At 35.0% G+C, this 17,920-nt stretch overlaps 1 protein-coding gene across 13 annotated transcripts in view; it reads left to right on the top strand.

Annotated features, from left to right (window-relative positions):
- The window catches only part of LOC139968050 (cGMP-specific 3',5'-cyclic phosphodiesterase-like), a 184,420-nt gene that overhangs the window by 141,972 nt on the left and 24,528 nt on the right, over nucleotides 1-17,920 (top strand). For all 13 annotated transcript variants that reach the window (XR_011793215.1, XR_011793212.1, XR_011793213.1 and 10 more), the window contains 4 exons: nucleotides 1,607-1,801; nucleotides 5,943-6,086; nucleotides 13,212-13,358; nucleotides 16,236-16,343. Coding sequence is in view for 9 of the 13 variants with exons in the window: in XM_071972364.1 (XP_071828465.1) it covers nucleotides 1,607-1,801; nucleotides 5,943-6,086; nucleotides 13,212-13,358; nucleotides 16,236-16,343 (594 nt within the window). In the remaining 4 variants the exon portion in view is untranslated. The remainder of the gene's footprint in view (nucleotides 1-1,606; nucleotides 1,802-5,942; nucleotides 6,087-13,211; nucleotides 13,359-16,235; nucleotides 16,344-17,920) is intronic.

The following is a 17,920-nucleotide window of genomic DNA, read 5'->3' as shown; positions in this document are numbered from 1 at the left end:
GAGTTTCTGAAGAAATAAAAGTGGCTCTTAACTTCTTCTTACAGAGAGGAAATGTATGTTTCTTAACTGAGCAGGCATGTACATGCTTGTATCATTACCTGTATTCGAATGTAAAATCAAACACTAAAAATAGTACCAATGCAAGAGCCAATTGTATGTTATACATTATGCACTATATAATATGCCTCATCCCCTGTATAGGCCTCTAACACACCCCCTCCCCACCCCCCATGGTTGTATACATCAGAGAATGAACTATCCCATTGTACTTTACCATTACATATTAAACTGTTCTATGGGATTGTTTTAAATCATATCTTGATATCTTGGTAAGTTTTAAATTACATTCTAAGTATGTGATTGTTTATAGAGGCCTTGTCGATACTGGCAGACATTGTGTCTGTGGAATTTGATTACTAACGCACAATGACGGCAGGGATCGTGTTTACTCTATCCTTGGCTATATAGTGCAACATGCGATATGATGATGATATTTAAGTCTAAGGAACTAATAATCAGGCTTACTGGGGTATTAATTTGTTATTTTATAAACAGTGACATTAAAACATTAAATAGAAAAAACAACATATATGCTGCAGGTTAGAATGGGGAAAAAAATCCAGTGGAAGATTATGTTTCTACATGTATGTCTGAAATGCTCCTTTAAGTTTTGACAAATTAATGATGAAGGCTATATATTAATTAATATGTGGAACCTTTGTGTTTTGAAACAAGATTATAATGTCACAAGAATGTTTTAATTGAATATCCTCAGCAGGCCACTGGAGGATGAAACTCGTTATCCGTTACCAAAGAAATTTGTAATAGTTAGTAAAAATGTAATTGAAGGTCAACACAGTCTATGATCTAGCTTTGTTTATATCATAAACAAACATTTCAAGACTCATTATAAAAAGCTAATCTAGTCTTAAGAGAAGAGAAAGTTGACTGACTCAGAATAACTTTTGCTAAATAATAGCAAAAGCCATTCCATAAATATTTGCAATTATTCGCCCTATCTTCAAAATAGAGTTATTTTCATATTCTGAACATGTTACAAAGGAGGACAAAAATGCCAGAAACCCTTGATGCAAGAATGGACAGATCAATGACTCTACAAATTCGTTATTTTTATGAATTAACGTCACAACAAATGTATGTCAGGTGTTGACCTGCTGAGAGTAAATCAACCTTGCAAAATTTCTATTATCCAGTGCCTACTGGAGAGGACTTTTAACAAACACTTTTAACTTTTAACTTGATTAAAAAATGACAAAAGATCACTTCACAATGTCATTGACTATCTGCAAGAGGAAAATTTTGGGTTTTGATATGATGAGTTGTTTTGTTTTTTGGGGGAAATGTAAGATAATGGGAGACTTAAAGTTGAGTTCTTGAATTTTAAGAAGAGCATATATGTTCATGTAAACTTTGGTATGTATTGTGCAGCTAAAAACTCTTGACTAATTGATGTCCTTTTGTAACGTAACGAGATCCTAGTATAATTTAATTGCAGCCTCCAAAGTGTACTATGAAGGACATAATAGATCTACATTTTAAAAGTTTCATTTAGATCCACTCGATTTATTTTGCACTTTGTTTGCAGACGATCAATATGAATGATTTTGAAAGTCAAAATAGGTTTGTGATCAACGGAGAAGTGGACAAGGAGAATCAAATCCACTCCATCTTGTGTCAGCCGATCTACAACAGCGAGCGGAAAGTAATCGGCGTCGCTCAGATGATCAATCGAACCACAGATGATCATCTCTTCACAGAACAAGATGAGAATTTATTTGAGGTAATACTAATAACATTTTCCCTTTTTGCATGCGTGTGAGTGTTTGCAAATGGATATGGGCGCGTAGAGGAAAGAGTTGCTCATGGCTCTGTTATCATGTACACGGTGAGAATTTCCAGTATTGAAACGGAAGTTTGAAGTGTGTAGTCCAACATAGTTACCTCTGGTGCAGGACTGGTCGATTTTAGATCACTGATTATTTTTTAGAATATATGTAAAAGCAAAGACTGAAGTAAATCTCTTTTGTATTTCAAACAAATTTAAACAAAACATCATTAACCCTGTTGTTAGGTGTGCTTAGTCATATCACACAATGCAACATTCGCCTTTGAAGTGCATTGCATCTTGATGGTGCAGCACATCAAATTGCCTGTGCTTAGCCGAGGTCGATGTATGTATGTATGTATGTATGTATATGTGATCTTCCCGGAAGCAGGAACTCGCGAAAGAAGCCATGGAGGCTTGTAGACTCGCAAGCTGACCGAAGCCAATCTCTCGGCACACATCCATTTAACGTCCATGTCAGGAAGTTGTCATCATGTCCATCTTGTCCACAGCTGTCATCATGTCCATGTGTCAGTACTGCGATTCAACAGAAACAAAATAGTAAATATATTTTATGTGACTTTATTGACCAGCCCTGTCAGCTATATATGGGGAATCACACTATATATCAAACTATGTTTCAGTAGCATTTATAGCTGAAGCTTGTGCCATTGAGGTGACCCAGACTTGCAAGGTTTCAAAACTTATAGTTAGAGGACAGAATCACTTGGACATTATTCCTCGAGCCATTGTAGATCTACATAACAGGATGCATTGATACCCTGCTAGGAACATTCTCTCAACTCACCTCTCAATGCAGCTATTAAAACTGTCACCCAGGTGCATTTTAGAAACCCTTAATTAGAGCAGCTGACCTTAAAGCTATAAAAATCTGGACAAAAATGTCACAAAAGGCCGAGGTGGAGAAGTTGTGACAATGTTTAACATGATACTTTTTCCTTTGAAAAACATTGTAGCTTTGCTTGTACATTTTATAGTCAGGTGTAGCCATGACACATATCTTTTTTATGTTCCTTGCTGAGATAGTTCAAAGTCATTGCTCTCAGCAATTACCCTGTGTCTGACACTTACAATTTATCACTCTCAATATTCGAGTCCACTCAAGTGCTGCGAATCTGACCATTCCGCACCAGCAGATAATTTGTTTATTTCATGTTACGACTTAATTTGTAGTTGTGGACTATCAATTTAGGTAATTTGTAATGGTTCAGTTTATAGTTGTCTCTGCATATATTAAATACCACTAGAGAACCCCCAGATAAGTATCACTTGAGAAGATATTCTTCAACTATAGCTCCAGTGGCGGATGTTTCTCTTGCAATCACATCATAAATTCAACCATTGACGTCAACGCCAATTGGCAAACATCACTTCTTTTGAGTATCTAGCCTGCAACGCATTACAAAAGTACTCGAGGACATAAATCCAAGCGGAGATCTTACTCAATCCCCAGGTTGTACGACCATGAGAAAGTGCACGGAAATGTGCTTCAGTCTGTTGTGGACAAAAGTAGCCAAAACATTTTTTTTTGACTGCTGCACTTGTTAAAGCACGCCTTGATCAGTCTCTCTTCGTGAGAAGATAAATGAAAAACGTTGACCCCATACGTCATCAACGAATCAAATGCTTACCAAGGAAACGGTGGATGTCAGAAAAGAAAACTTTGGACAGAATCTGTCTCAGTTGCATGCTTTTAAAATTGCTTAGTTGTTAGCTCAGTTTTTCATCTTCACAGACAATATTTGCACAGGTGATTAGAATGAAAGCAAAGCTCGTCTTGTTAGAGCAGCATGACCGTGGATACGTGTCTTATTACGAGCAAGAAGGTTCTGCTTATTCCATACCTTTGTTTAAACAGAAATGCATCAAACAGGCTTTTCAAAGCGCCCTTTCAAAGGGCGCTTTGAAAGCCTTGCAATGATAGGTGCATGCCGCTGTGAGGAGGAGGAGGAGGAGGAGGGAGGACTTAACTAAATAGATTGCACTTGACGTTTGATATTTCACAGCTGTCATCCTGTCTTTTGATTTGTCCTGTTGGACTTGTTTGTCCCTTCTCTCTCTCTCTCTCTTATTTTAGTAAAAGCTTTGAAAATTGTAATCAATGATGTTCAAACTAGACTTGGTGACTCTTAAACTTTTGGTTTTCGAGTATCTGCCACCCTAGGAGTCACGACTCCATCATTCAGCACAATAACATTATAAGAAACGTGTGCGAAGCAAACCTGGTCTGTTCGTGTAGCAGTAAGGAGGACTAAAGGATCATTTTGTGGGCCTGTGGAAGTAGTTCTTGGTGCCATAACAAACTTTTTCTAGCAGATATTCATGTTTCAAATTTAGTGATTTTTTTTTTTTTTTTTTGGTGGAAAGCATAGTGAATTATGTCACCATGGCAATTGTAAATTTGTGTTTTCTTCTTCATAATATTGGTCAATATCATTTATCCACCTGCCACATGAATATTTCTAGAAATTTGCATGTTGTTGAATTGTAAGTACAGAGAACAACGTGAGCTAAAGGCATATATTGAAGCAAACATTCCAAATGCATCACATTGCAAGGATAAAGCAAAAAGAAGATTACAGTAGCCTTAGTGAGCTTTTCCATCTCATTACCGTTGAGCTACGTGCTTGCACAATTCTTTGTCATATTAGTTGATTTACCCACTTTTTGTATATATAATAGTTTGATCCCATTTTTTTTTTTCAAGGAAAATTTGGAACCAGACTTTTTCCACTCATTGCTGTTTCATCCTTTCATGCTTCAAGCAAAAAAATCTCAAAGAAAAAACTGTGGAATCTGTGTGCTGATCACACTTTGAAATGTTGTTATAAATAAAAATGATTTAGTTAATGTGAAATGTGATAAAGGCACAGATATATGTTGGAAGAAGATAAAAAATATTAATTAAAATTGGTATTAGACTTGCTTGATGAAAAGTAATTGTGTTTAAACTAAAGGAGCAGGTGACCCATTTTTGTTTTGTAAAACTACCAAGAAAGGACTCATCATGAAAAAGATGTTTGTGTCTTGTCTTTTAAGGATTGCAGCAGTTTCATCTTTTCAAAATCCTCATAAAAACCGTCCCTTCAATTGCTTACAGTACACAACATCAAAAATATTTTGCAAATTTAACTTTGCATCCGTGCAAACAGACTATGCTACATAAATTGTCAATAAAGACATTTGGCGTAATATATTACCTTCATATCAGGGCTGTGATAGTCGTTACTTTGCCATTTTGCCCTTCCATTTCTGACATGTGTGCTCTTAGCAGTTTATTAACCCCTGAATTAGATTATCTCCCTGTGCTGATGGTCGGTTTTTAATTCTCTAGTTTTATATGCCTCTCAGAATTGAGGCTGGCATTAACGAGAAATTTCATTTGCGGGGAAACAATTTTTTTTGTTTTTTTTTTGGCTTTAATCCTCCTTCGTTCTCTCTCTTTTTCTCTCATTTTTTTTCCTAGGTTATGATGGCTTCATTAACATACCATTTTGGAAATAGCTGCTGGCTACATTAAATTAGAATGTATAGTCACTGATTTCATAAATCTTTTATGTCAGATTCTTAATGAATTCCAAAAGAATTTAATGTATGACTTTAATACCCAGGGAGGAGTATCAAGAAAACAATATAAATAATCAATTTGAAGTTAGAAAATGGGATAACGAGGGATAACAAGATAAATTAATTAATGAATCTTTAAATGTTGCAAGGGAATATTCAACCTCCCTGCACTTAATGTTTTCTTAATTCTATCTGTTTATCTCATATCTGTTCATTTCTTTGTATTTCCTTTAATTTATCTCACAGGTGTTTGCTCTACACTTGTGCCTGGTTATATATTCATAATACACAAAGAATGAGAATGCTATCAAAGTACAGAAAGTTTCAAGCTCGGGTAAACCACATGAATAAATTCCTTCATTATTGTTGCAAGGAACCTTTTTTCAACCGCACATTTCATTCCTTGGAACATAAACATTCCCTTACGTAATTCCATCTTTTTTTCCACTTTTTTGGGGGTTTTGTTCTGTATGTTTGTTTCATCGTATTCCTTTTAATTATCTTGCAGGCATTTGCCATATTCTGTGGCCTGGGTATCCACAACACACAAATGTATGAGAATGCAATTAGGCTGATGGCCAAGCAACAAGTGGCTCTGGAGGTATTATCATACCACGCAACTGCTCAGAAAGAAGAAGTGGAAAAGATGAAGGTAAAATGTGCTTCTTATCATCGTTCATGTTTTGAAATCTTGAGAGTTCTGATTAGATGGAAGTAACTTCAGGAAAATAAATTAAAAAGCATGTAAACAACCCGAAAGAACTGAAGTTACAAGAAATTATCAAACACAGCATTCTCTTCACATGCTGTTCATGGTTTGTATTAGAGTGTAATCTCTGGATAAAGTTGATTTCAATATTAGCAATTAATTCTGTCACTTTCTTCTCTCTCTCTGTATGTGTTGCTAGAAAAGCATCAGAGAGATAATGGAATTGCTAGAAAAGCAGCTTTTTATCTTTCAATGTTATGTTTGTTTCTAATGGTGGATCAAATATTTTTAAAAATGGAGGGGGTGTTGGCCCTGAAGTTGTTGATGCCAGCTGGCAACATCATACAATATGTGTGTAAACTAACTGGATGAAAATGTGCTGAATGGCTTCCTGCAGATCCAAAAATGTTTCTGGTCATAAGTTGAAAATTTCCAATTGTTTGAACTAGGAAAAAGCTTTGATTACATCAGTCTACACATCAGATGCACACCAAACTACACAACAGACTACACACTAGACTACACAACAGACTGCACACCAAACCACAAGAGACTGCATACCAGACAAACACATTAGACTACGCATTAGACTACACAACAGACTACATGCCAGACTACACTACAGATTACACGACAGATTACACAACAGGCTACATCTCAGACTACACAACAGACTACACGCCAGACTACACAACAGATTACACAACAGACTACACACCAGACTACATACCGAACTACACGATAGACTACACACCAAACCACAACAGACTGCACACCAGAAACACCACAGACTACACATTAGACTACACACCAGACTGCACATCAGACAAGACTACACCATCTTCTTTATCTGATTCATTGAAATACTGCAATATTCCACATTTACATCATTGCATCACTTTTGCATCTCTCTTCAGTTGCTTTACAATTAACATTTGATCACATGACATCTAGTAGAGAAACAGAGGATATATGACTCGGTTGAAACAAGATGATGATAGATTTGTAGTATAGATACATAGCATACATGTTGTACTAATACTTGTACTCATAGCAAAGCCAATTCTGTATGTTGTACTTCCACTGCTTGGCTACTGCATATCTGTGTCTGCTAACCATGTACAATACATTGTTGTAGTGATTGAAGGAAGGAAGCAGTTTTATAATAATATCTAAAAAAAAATAGTATCAATATGCTACTGTTGATCATTTACAGTCTTCAGAAGTGCAACGTAATAAAACAGTTGGGGAATGTTGGGTGAACCAGACACTTTTCTTTCATTACCAGAAAAAAAAAACAGGAGATATCCTTTATATGCGACTTTCTTTAAAATTGATACCTTCCCTTTCCAGAAAGTTTTGAAATTTTCCTGTTTAGCATAACACCAATTTTGCTACATTCATACACTTTGAGATTCATGAATACATATTAACACACTCTTTATCAAGTGAAGCAAATTCTTTGATGAATGTGAGATACATATATGTGCATGAGCCTAACTAATTTTAGTAAATTTACAGTTTTGATACGGTTAAAGCAAACTTCAAAATATTTTAACCAATTTAAATGTCAAAATATGATTAATTGGTTATAAATGATTGCAATTGCCTGCAAGGCATTCCTGTTAAAGAAATTTTTAAACATACACACATAGTCAGTGTTGGTTGAAAAACATTGTCCTATGAGGGAACAAAATTGTCACCTGAAGGCAACATTTTGTGATGGATCTAAAGATGTTTTTCAATGCCATAATTACATTAAAATACAGGTTATCAATTTAACGGCTCTATTTTCTTTTCAAATAATCACAGAATGTGGTTTCCATTGATTCGGCATTCCTTTGAACTTCAATGTGAATAATATACTAGTACTGTAGCCCAAACGTCTGGGTGATAAAAAAAATGCTCAGATCCAAATGACATCATTTTAAACTTGAGTGCAATAAATAAACTGCTCTCCTTAAAGTTGTGGATTAGGTTAGCCATTACAAATAATAGTTTTCACCCATCACCAGATGTGTGAATCAAAAAAGGGCTTTCTTCTTCCTTTTATTGTTATTTTGGTTTGCATCTCACTTTGTAATACTTCCATCCTTCTTGGAAGGGATGATAATTTATTACTCTTCGCAACCAACAGCATCAATATGTCAAAGGCATTTTCACTACCTCTAGTTTCAACTTGATTGCTCCAGCTTTCCTTGGCTGGACTATTTCTGGGGGGATGGGGGGGGGGATGGAATCCACTGTTTACAGTTTATTTTGCAAAACGCTTCTAGCATGCTATAATTCTTGCGCTTGATTTCAAGAAGACTATCGCTGCCCATCATTTGTACCTTCGATAATTACATCAAAACAACCTAAGAACTGCATAACTACGTCTAAAGAGAACAATTTACTCAAAAACTATGCTAACCAACAGAGACGATACTAAAACAATACGGTAGAACTGCCAACCGAGTGAAAGAATATTGTCCAGTGAAGCAAAAGCACTTGCGACAGGCAGCTTGGAGCATATACACTGGCTTATTTCAAATTTGCCTTCCATTTAGGGGTTTGCCTGGCTGATTTACCCATTAAAACTGTTGATACAAAACCCCACGAGCTATGCGGCTTTCTTTCGTTGAGTGTTGAGGGCTTTAAGAGATGCACTTCCTGCATTGTCAAATGACAGATAATCCTGCTGCCGTGATGCTCTCATCTCTCAAGAAACCCCTGACTCCCCCATAAGGGATACTTAAGTTAAGTGGTCATTGGACAGGATAGCCAACCAGCTGGTCGTCAGTTGATCACAAAATTTTAACAACAATTTATCATTGTCGAAAAATATTTCACAAATGGACTTAAGTCCCAAAAGCTGTAAATTATGTAAATGCTGAGGATTCACCGTGTGCAAAGCTTATTTGTGCATATCAAATATTAAGCGTAATTTTTTATCCCGCAAAAGCTGATACTTCTTCTGCAGTGAATTTTGGGGCAGTAGCTTTCTCCTCAGCATTTTTCAAATGTCTTGAAATGGTCACACATACCACAGTCCCATTTATGGTACATTGGTGTTTTTTGTAATTGGGGTTAATTGAGGTTAATTTAATTGGGGTTAATTTTGGTTTAGTTGGGGTTAATTTTGTGTTACCTTTGTCTTCAAACGTGTGCAGGAATGTAACAATTCCTTGGGTTTTTTTGGGCAAATTGTGATTTATTGTCATTTGTGAAAGGCCACTCACTCCCAGGCTCCCAGGCAAATATTGAGGGTTTGTTTTCCTGTGGACACTGGATCAAATCCTGTCATAGTAAATAATATTTTAATATCTTGGATTAACGTGAACAATATGGCATCAAAAGCTAAACAGAGATTATATTGTATTCGTAGGCTCGCCGGCTTTGGCTTAGATTTTGATAAGCAGCTTTGGCTTTTTCAGACAATGGTGTTGTCCTTCCTTGTGTACTGTGGCCCAGTTTGGTTGTCATCCTGTTCTTGACTACTCTAATAAATCCATCAAGTTGTATTCTACCATCACGGATGATTTTATTGATCGTATAATATGTCGGTGTGCTTCTTCTGTAGTCGAGGATTCCGATCACCCTCTCTTTGATTTTTACAGGAAACCACCTAGATTTTACACGATCCCACGTATGCGGACAGAACGGTTTAGGCGATCATTTTAACCTAGAAGTATTAAGACTTTGAATTGTATGAGACATAGATAACTTTTTTTAACCTATTTTTGAGATGCTGTAGTCCATTTTATTATATTGTCATTTTATGATGAATATCAATAAATTTTACTTTATTTTACTTTATCTTTGCTGCAACATTCATGTCTTATTACACTGTCAGGTTTCTGTTCTGGTTTTTTTAAGCTTCACTCAGTAAATGTTTAATTACCTTCATTATTAGATATATAGTTAAACATAAAACTAACTTACCTCTGTGCTGCTGAAAATGTTGCAGTATACTTCCACACATAACGAGATCATCAAAGATTTCATGTCTTTTTCAAGTCTTTGCAAGTATTTTCAAGTACTAGTCTTTCTAGCATAATTTGTTAACAAATGTTGAGGATCAAATTGCATTTATTAATTACACACTTAGTAATCTTTATTTGCTAAAATAATCTAGGAGGATATCTTAGTTTAATCAATTGCAATATTTTTTTTATGAACATAAGTTCGTCACTCTGGTAAATAACCGACCAGAAACAGAAATAACAAGAACAAGTTGTGTTTGTCTGGTGTGCAGTCTCTCGTGGTTTGGTGTGCAGTCTGTTGTGGTTTGGTGTGTAATCTGATGTGAAGTCTGGTGTATAGTCTGTTGTGTAGTCTGTTGTGCAGAAAATGTTGCAGTATACTTCCACACATAACGAGATCATCAAAGATTTCATGTCTTTTTCAAGTATTTTCAAGTACTAGTCTTTCTAGCATAATTTGTTAATTTGTATGTCCTGAAGTATGTACTTGAATCAGATGATTTACAAAAGCTTATACAAATGTCATCAAACCTTGATCAACAATATTTCTGATTTTAATTTGATTGGCACCCCTTGGATCCTTTCTTTTTCCCGATGATGATATATATATTATTCAATTTTTTTAGTAAATTCTATGTAGTATCAATAATAATAATAATGTTCGATTTATATAGCGCTTTATGCCAGCGATAGGTCTCAAAGCGCTTTACAGACGTTATATTACCCCTGGTCAATGATAACCTGTCCCAGAGACAATCCCTCCAGTCGGCAGCAGTTATATACTGCGCCCAGTGACAAGTTACCTCACAGGTACCCATTTAACCCCTGGGTGGAGAGAGGCAAGTGAGATAAAGCATCTTGCCCAAGGACACAACGTAATGAACTAGGCAGGAATCGAACCAGCAATCCTTGGATCACGAGTCCGATGCCTTAGCCAATTGGCCATCACGCCCATCATGCTCTAATCAATAGCTGTCTGGTCATGAAGAAATGTTGAGGATCAAATTGCATTTATTAATTACTCACTTAGTAATCTTTATTTGCTAAAATAATCTAGGAGGATATCTTAGTTTAATCAATTGCAATACTTTTTTTATGAACATAAGTTCATCACTCTGGTAAAATAACCGACCAAAGACAGAAAGAAGAAGAACGAAAACAAAAACCCACTAAGAAAAAGCAAATGCTTGGAACTGACATGAACCTGTTTCTTTGTTTTCCAAATATTGCACAGCAATTGCTTCATGTTACTTAATATCATACCCTCATCTCAATCATAAAAGTTATTTACAGCATTGTTGTAATTCCTTTTTGATTAAATCCTTTTATTTGAAATACAATATGTTCTAATACTCAGTCTGTTTTCATATCGGTGCCTTTCACTGTATGTTATTTGAGTACAGCATAGTGGTAGGAATATACAGGTAGTGTATATGCATTACAAGTTAATGTAAAGCGATAACCTGTCTCAATGATTCATATCTGCACTGCACGTAACGAATTCCTTTTTGATTTAATCCTTTTATTTGAAATACAATATGTTCTAATACTCAGTCTGTTTTCATATCAGTGCCTTTTACTGTGTGTTATTTGAGTACAGCATAGTGGTAGGAATATACAGGTATTGTATATGCATTACAAGTTAATGTAAAGCGATAACCTGTCTCAATGATTCATATCTGCACTGCACGTAACGAATTCCCTTTTGATTTAATCCTTTTATTTGAAATACAATATGTTCTAATACTCAGTCTGTTTTCATATCAGTGCCTTTCACTGTGTGTTATTTGAGTACAGCATAGTGGTAGGAATATACAGGTATTGTATATGCATTACAAGTTAATGTAAAGCGATAACCTGTCTCAATGATTCATATCTGCACTGCACATAACGAATTCCTTCAATTTTTATTGATTTTATTCCTATTTTATATGCATTCCACTCAAGCTCAGAACATACACACATACATATATATATATATATATATATATATATATATATATATATATGTATTTAAATAAATAAATATATATCTATGTATATATATATAATATATATAATATTTGTTTCTGAGGTTGAAATGTCAATTTTTTGATTTAGTCAACTTAGAATGTTAAGTTTAAGAAATATTTTACTTGCTATGTATTTTGTATCGGTTTGTAACCCTTTTTGGGGGCCTCAATCACTGCTTCTACAGCTGAGGGATGCATTACCTTGAGAAAAACTTTTCGTTGGGGTTAGATTGTAATCCCAACAGCATGGCAGCAAGAAAGAGATAGCAAGTTTGTTAAATTAAGAATGAAAATAAAAAAGGAGAAAAAAAAGTCTGGGTTCCTTTGAAAGTCTATATTCATTGTACCACAGTTCTTGGGGTGCTCCTGGCTTAAACTGTGAAAGCTTTCCTAAAGTATGTTACTGTCGGAACTCCACCAAAGTATTCAATTCTTGTATATGTTAAATAAAGTCTGTTTTGTATGTACTCCTACCCTCCAATTAACTTCTACATATTCTTGAAGTTAACATTTGGCTCAATAGCTGTGTATGTCTCAGTTAAGGGTAATTTTTTATTGATGATGAATTTGCAAGGTGCAAAGACCTTTTTTATTCCTTCCTGTTTTTGTATTTCTGTAGCATAGTTGGGAAAAATAATGATTCAGTTTAAAACAATCTCTTAGCATGGCAATTATCAAAAGTCTTCGATACTTAGGGAATACATCTGCTGACTATTTATGACTTTCAGCTACATCCAATCATATGACATAATAAATGTGTGTATATATATATATATAATATATATATATATATAGATATATATATATATAAATATACATTATATAAATAAACATTATATAAATATACAATATATATATACATTATATATACATTAACAAAAATTTAGTTCAATCAACATTGCCAGCTGGTTTGTCAGCCTATTTTCGGATGTAAACTTCTGGATTTATGGTACATGCAACATAAGATCATTTTTGTACGAGACTAGTGTATTTAAGTGTGCCTAATATCTACTACATATATCACTTGTACACATTGGAATGTAATATCACAACAAAATGCCTTCAGAGTTTGATTTGCTCTTCTTTCTCAGGGAAAGCCGATTGCCACTGCTGAAGCTTTCAAGTTGAATTCCTTTAGCTTCAGCGATTTCAACTTGACTGAAGATGAAACGGTGCAAGCTTCCATTCGGATGTTCATGGACCTTGACCTTGTCGATAAATTCCACATCCCATACAAGGTAATTTTTCAGCTTGTCATTTCTTCGGACATCTGTTCTACTTCAAAATTGTCCTTCGTCGTCGTCTGTGTAGGACATGATGAATGGGATTAATATTATTTTATACTTCAAACAAACATTTACAAGAATGCGTTAGCTCCAGAATGAGAATCGGAGATGGAACAAAGGGGCGACCTTCAGTTATGGTTCTCAAAATTAATTTATTTGCATATTTTGATAAGGTCCCAATAAACTACTCTATGGTAAAGCAGCAGTAGCAGCAGCATCATGGTTTCATGCTGGCTCACTTAGTTGCACTTCATTATGTCTGGCAATGTACCCATGTTGTGGCTAAATTCCATAGTCCAGCGAGGAGCAGTCGTGTAATATCTATGTAAATGTTGTAGTCATGTGGTCAAAAGGAACCTTCCATGTTTTGAGTTCTGTATCTGTCCAATCTCTGACTCTCAGTCACCCTGAGTCAGCCCTGAATATAAGACTGTTAGAGGGATTAGCTCTTAGTACAATACCCTTTGAGATATTAGCCTGAGGACATGACCATTTTAAGATGAGGGAGGGTGGAGGATTAGAGCTGAATAGTGAATACAAGACCATTTGAAATGGGGGGGGGGTGGGGGAGGGGCATAGTGGGAAGATAAGCATTTGAAATTAGGGAGGCTGGTAAAACATTACGAATGCTTCTCAATCTTATAATTGTACAATTCACATCTTCAAATATGTTAGAAATTGCTCTATGTAAAATCCCTCCATGTTTGCCTGCATATCTTGGAGGGACTGTTGCTGAAGTAAGCTCTGCATCTACAAAAAAAAGAAAAAATTATATAGCAAGATGATTTTCTTTTCAAGGTAAAATATTCTTGCCCTTATTATTGGTTACCCTTCTTCTGAGGTTGTATATGTGAAGATTTTGTAGTAGTTTAGCTATACTGTATAATATGAGCTCACTCAGTCAACATATTATTTATCTTATCTGTCTTCAAATTTTTCTTTTTTTTTCCTTTTTCAAAAGCAATTCTTTATCTCCTTTGAGTATTAAAAACAACCTAAGTCTGATTAGATTTCATTCGATTGTGTATCAACAGTACTTTGTTTTAAGAGAGAATACTTCTCTACTTACTTTTAATAGAAACAGACAAAATAACCAAATGGTTCTTGCACTTTTATCCGGGTTTCATAGTGCTCCAGAAATTGCGTCTCGCAATACAGGTGCAGTTCTGTAAGGCATTCAATCTGAAGAAATTTAACACATTTGTGACAACTTTGTGTCAATCTGATGTAACAGGCCCCCCCCCCCCGGTCAGATTTATAAGTTGCGATTATAGTGTCGCTATTGTCGAAATTTAGCTCCAGGCATCGTTCTCAAGTTCTGTGTGAAGATTTTGATTTGGAGTTGCTTGGGGTAGTTAGAGACAGTGGATTTTGAAAGTGCGTCCTGTCCTTCTTGTGCTGATTATTTTCATCTCATTGTCGAAAGAAAACAGAATTTGTATCATAAAGTTTTGCTTCGAACCTAAGTTCATAAATCTGCGTGTTTAATATTGGTATATACCTATATAGAACATCAACACATTTATGCATTCACAAACTTTTGTCTGTTGGTATATAAGATCCTTCCATTAAATTTCTTTGATATCTTTCTCTCTTCATAACCTATTTCACTTGGAAAAATAATCGTGTCCACATTCACTGATATCTGTTTAACTTTCATTTGGTTTTTGCTGCAGCTTAAAATAAAATTCTCCCTTTCTCCATAAATGAAAATGAGAATTGTGACTGCAACTACATGTTCACATTGACTTGCATTAATTGAGGGAAAGTTGAAAGTATATATATATATATATAAATGAAAGATTCAATAAAACACTATGGATCATATAGTTTCGTGATTGCACTGGCTAAAACATAAATGATTAGTCTCTCTACCTAAGTGCCTTCTGTACAGCATTCTAGTGAGATGCGATGATAATTGATAACCAGAAGGATTCACGATCGTCTATTATGATATAAGACTTTCGCCTGGGGAACAGACTGTGAAGAAAGGAAAAGCTCTCTCATCTTGTACACATTTTTTATTGTATTTTGCCAGGGTGCTGATTATAAAGATATGTGAATTTCCACTATTGTGCAGCCTGGAGGGAAACTAGAATTCCTAGAAATATGTCAAGGACTGAAGTGTTTCCCCTAAAGGAGGTCGAAATAATTTTAAAGATTGCTTAAAAAATGATAAAGTTCGTTATTTGCTTAGAATCGAAAGAAGGTTGCATTTTTGCCTAGTTATACTAATACTGAGGAAAGCAAGACCAGATATTGTAGCTTTTAGTGATGGCATCTGTTGGTGAGGTTTGTAAGGTTGTTTTATAGTAACAAAACTGGCAGATACTCATCAGTTAATCCATTGATATAGTTAATATCATGATTTATGTAGAACAAAATATGGTAAATTAATTTTTGATCAACTACCGCTGTTATATTTGGCAAAATTTCCCTTTTAGAATTTTTTCAGCTAGTAGTCTCAGGAGCTTATAAAATAGCCTGACACCTCTTTGTGCAAAAAGTTGTTGTCATTTTGAAGGTTTATTCAGCATTGCTTCATACTATACATACATCTATATATATATATATAGAATTGAAATCGTAGTGAGTTTGAAAATCCAGAACATTGAAAAAACTTCCAGCCTCCACCAGTACTATTTTCAAATATATATATATTTCTTTTTGTTTAAATTTTCTTCCTGTCTGTTTTGGTCTGTTTTTACTTTCTCATAGTTCTCACGATATGTACTTAAATTGTTATTTTGTTTACCAAACATCTGTATTGACTTACAAATGTGAAAATTAATTTTGAAGTAAATTAAATTCCTGTACATTTCCCCAAAGGTTCTATGTCGTTGGCTCTTGAGCGTCAGGAAGAACTACAGGCCTGTTATCTATCACAACTGGAGACATGCGTTCAATGTTGCACAAACAATGTTTTCACTCATTAAGGTAAGAAATGTTTGCCAGGGCTTTGAGATCCTGTGAGTTGCTTGTCGGGAGTTCATGGAATTTAAGTCAACTCAGTTTATTTGGGCAAGGATAGCCTCTCCCATCACTGATATATAATTTTGCCTGTCGACACGTCAAGCATTTCAGTGGCTTCATACCAATACACATGGTAATTTCGATGATCGTGCAGTTAATGGCATTTGTATTTCTTGCAGGCTGTGAAGAAAACACAGCCAGTGGTGTGTTGATTACAATCAACAACAGCAACTGAAGTTTGGATGTATTTAAGAAATGGTAGAAACTGTCACGCTTGAAATGAAACATCTAAACATGTAACTTCTGCATCACTGCTTAAAACGAAGTAACTTTATCTTATCAGTTATCCCACCTCCTTTTAGGAACTAATTGAATGAAAGCAAATTCTCATGTTAATCGTGAAATTTGTAGAAATGTTTGCAGATAAACGTCAGTTGTCAATTTAAGGGTGTGTGTCAGGGTCTCCTTTAAGGTGTAAAAAGGAACGATCACCGATTTAGTCGCGGACTTCTCTTCATGACAGTTGAGTTACTTGACCTAAAAATGAACAGACTTTTGTCTGCTGGAAAAGTGCAAAAAGAATAGTCATTGGGTCATTCCTTACACTAACGCTACATGCACATCCACAAAAGCTTTTAATTCTTCTGTTGATTTTCTGACTGGTGCATGCAAATTCTATGTGTAAATTTTATTGTGAAAGTATTAAATTGTATAATATGCATTCCAAATAGTATATACACATATATGTACACAGTGTACAACTTGTGTATGTCAGCCACATCTTTCAACCCATCTATCATCAGTTACCAACAACATAATCTTTCCCCACACCTCACTCACATTCATGTATCATGGAATTGTACATGGAAGTAACAAGAAATATTTCTCTATTGGTACATGATATTGTCTTTTATTTATAACATTTACGATATTTTGTGTTTAAAATTAACCTCACAGGTGTAAGTTGATGCTATGGTGCAACAAATTTGTTGACATCAAATAAGTTGTATTGATATTTTGTCACGACCATCTCCATGCAAAATAGGAAAGACTTCCTGGTTATGATAATCCAATGACAAGGCCACAATAATGTTATCAATATTTTTACATCCATTTCATAAGCTGTGTGTCTTTAGATTACACTGAGTTGGTTTATGAGAATATTGTCTTTCTGCGGGTAGAAGTATTAAGCTTTATTCGTTCTTCTCTATTCCATTCCATTTCCACCCGGCGCCTCCTCTTAGTATTACTTTTCCAATGGCATGTTGAAATTGTGTACAGTTGTTTCTGTGTGAACACAAATACCATTTTATCTATCTTTAATGTTTATCTACGTTTCTGTCTGGTTTGCCGTTTTCTCCATCATTGTCGTGAATTATATGCTCTTCCCTTTGAATAGAAATATCTGATATTTTGAGTCCCTTCGCTAGAAAGGAAAATGTTCTGCCAGTAAATATGTTTTTGAATAGTATGAAGCATGTCATTTAATCTCCACTAAAAATATGGCAGAGTAAAGATAATAACAGGTTGATCATTGACTG

The sequence above is a fragment of the Apostichopus japonicus genome, chromosome 5, assembly GCF_037975245.1.
Source record: "Apostichopus japonicus isolate 1M-3 chromosome 5, ASM3797524v1, whole genome shotgun sequence".
In the NCBI taxonomy this organism is placed as follows: Eukaryota; Metazoa; Echinodermata; class Holothuroidea; order Aspidochirotida; family Stichopodidae; genus Apostichopus; species Apostichopus japonicus.
This window is presented reverse-complemented; position numbering and strand designations above follow the sequence as displayed.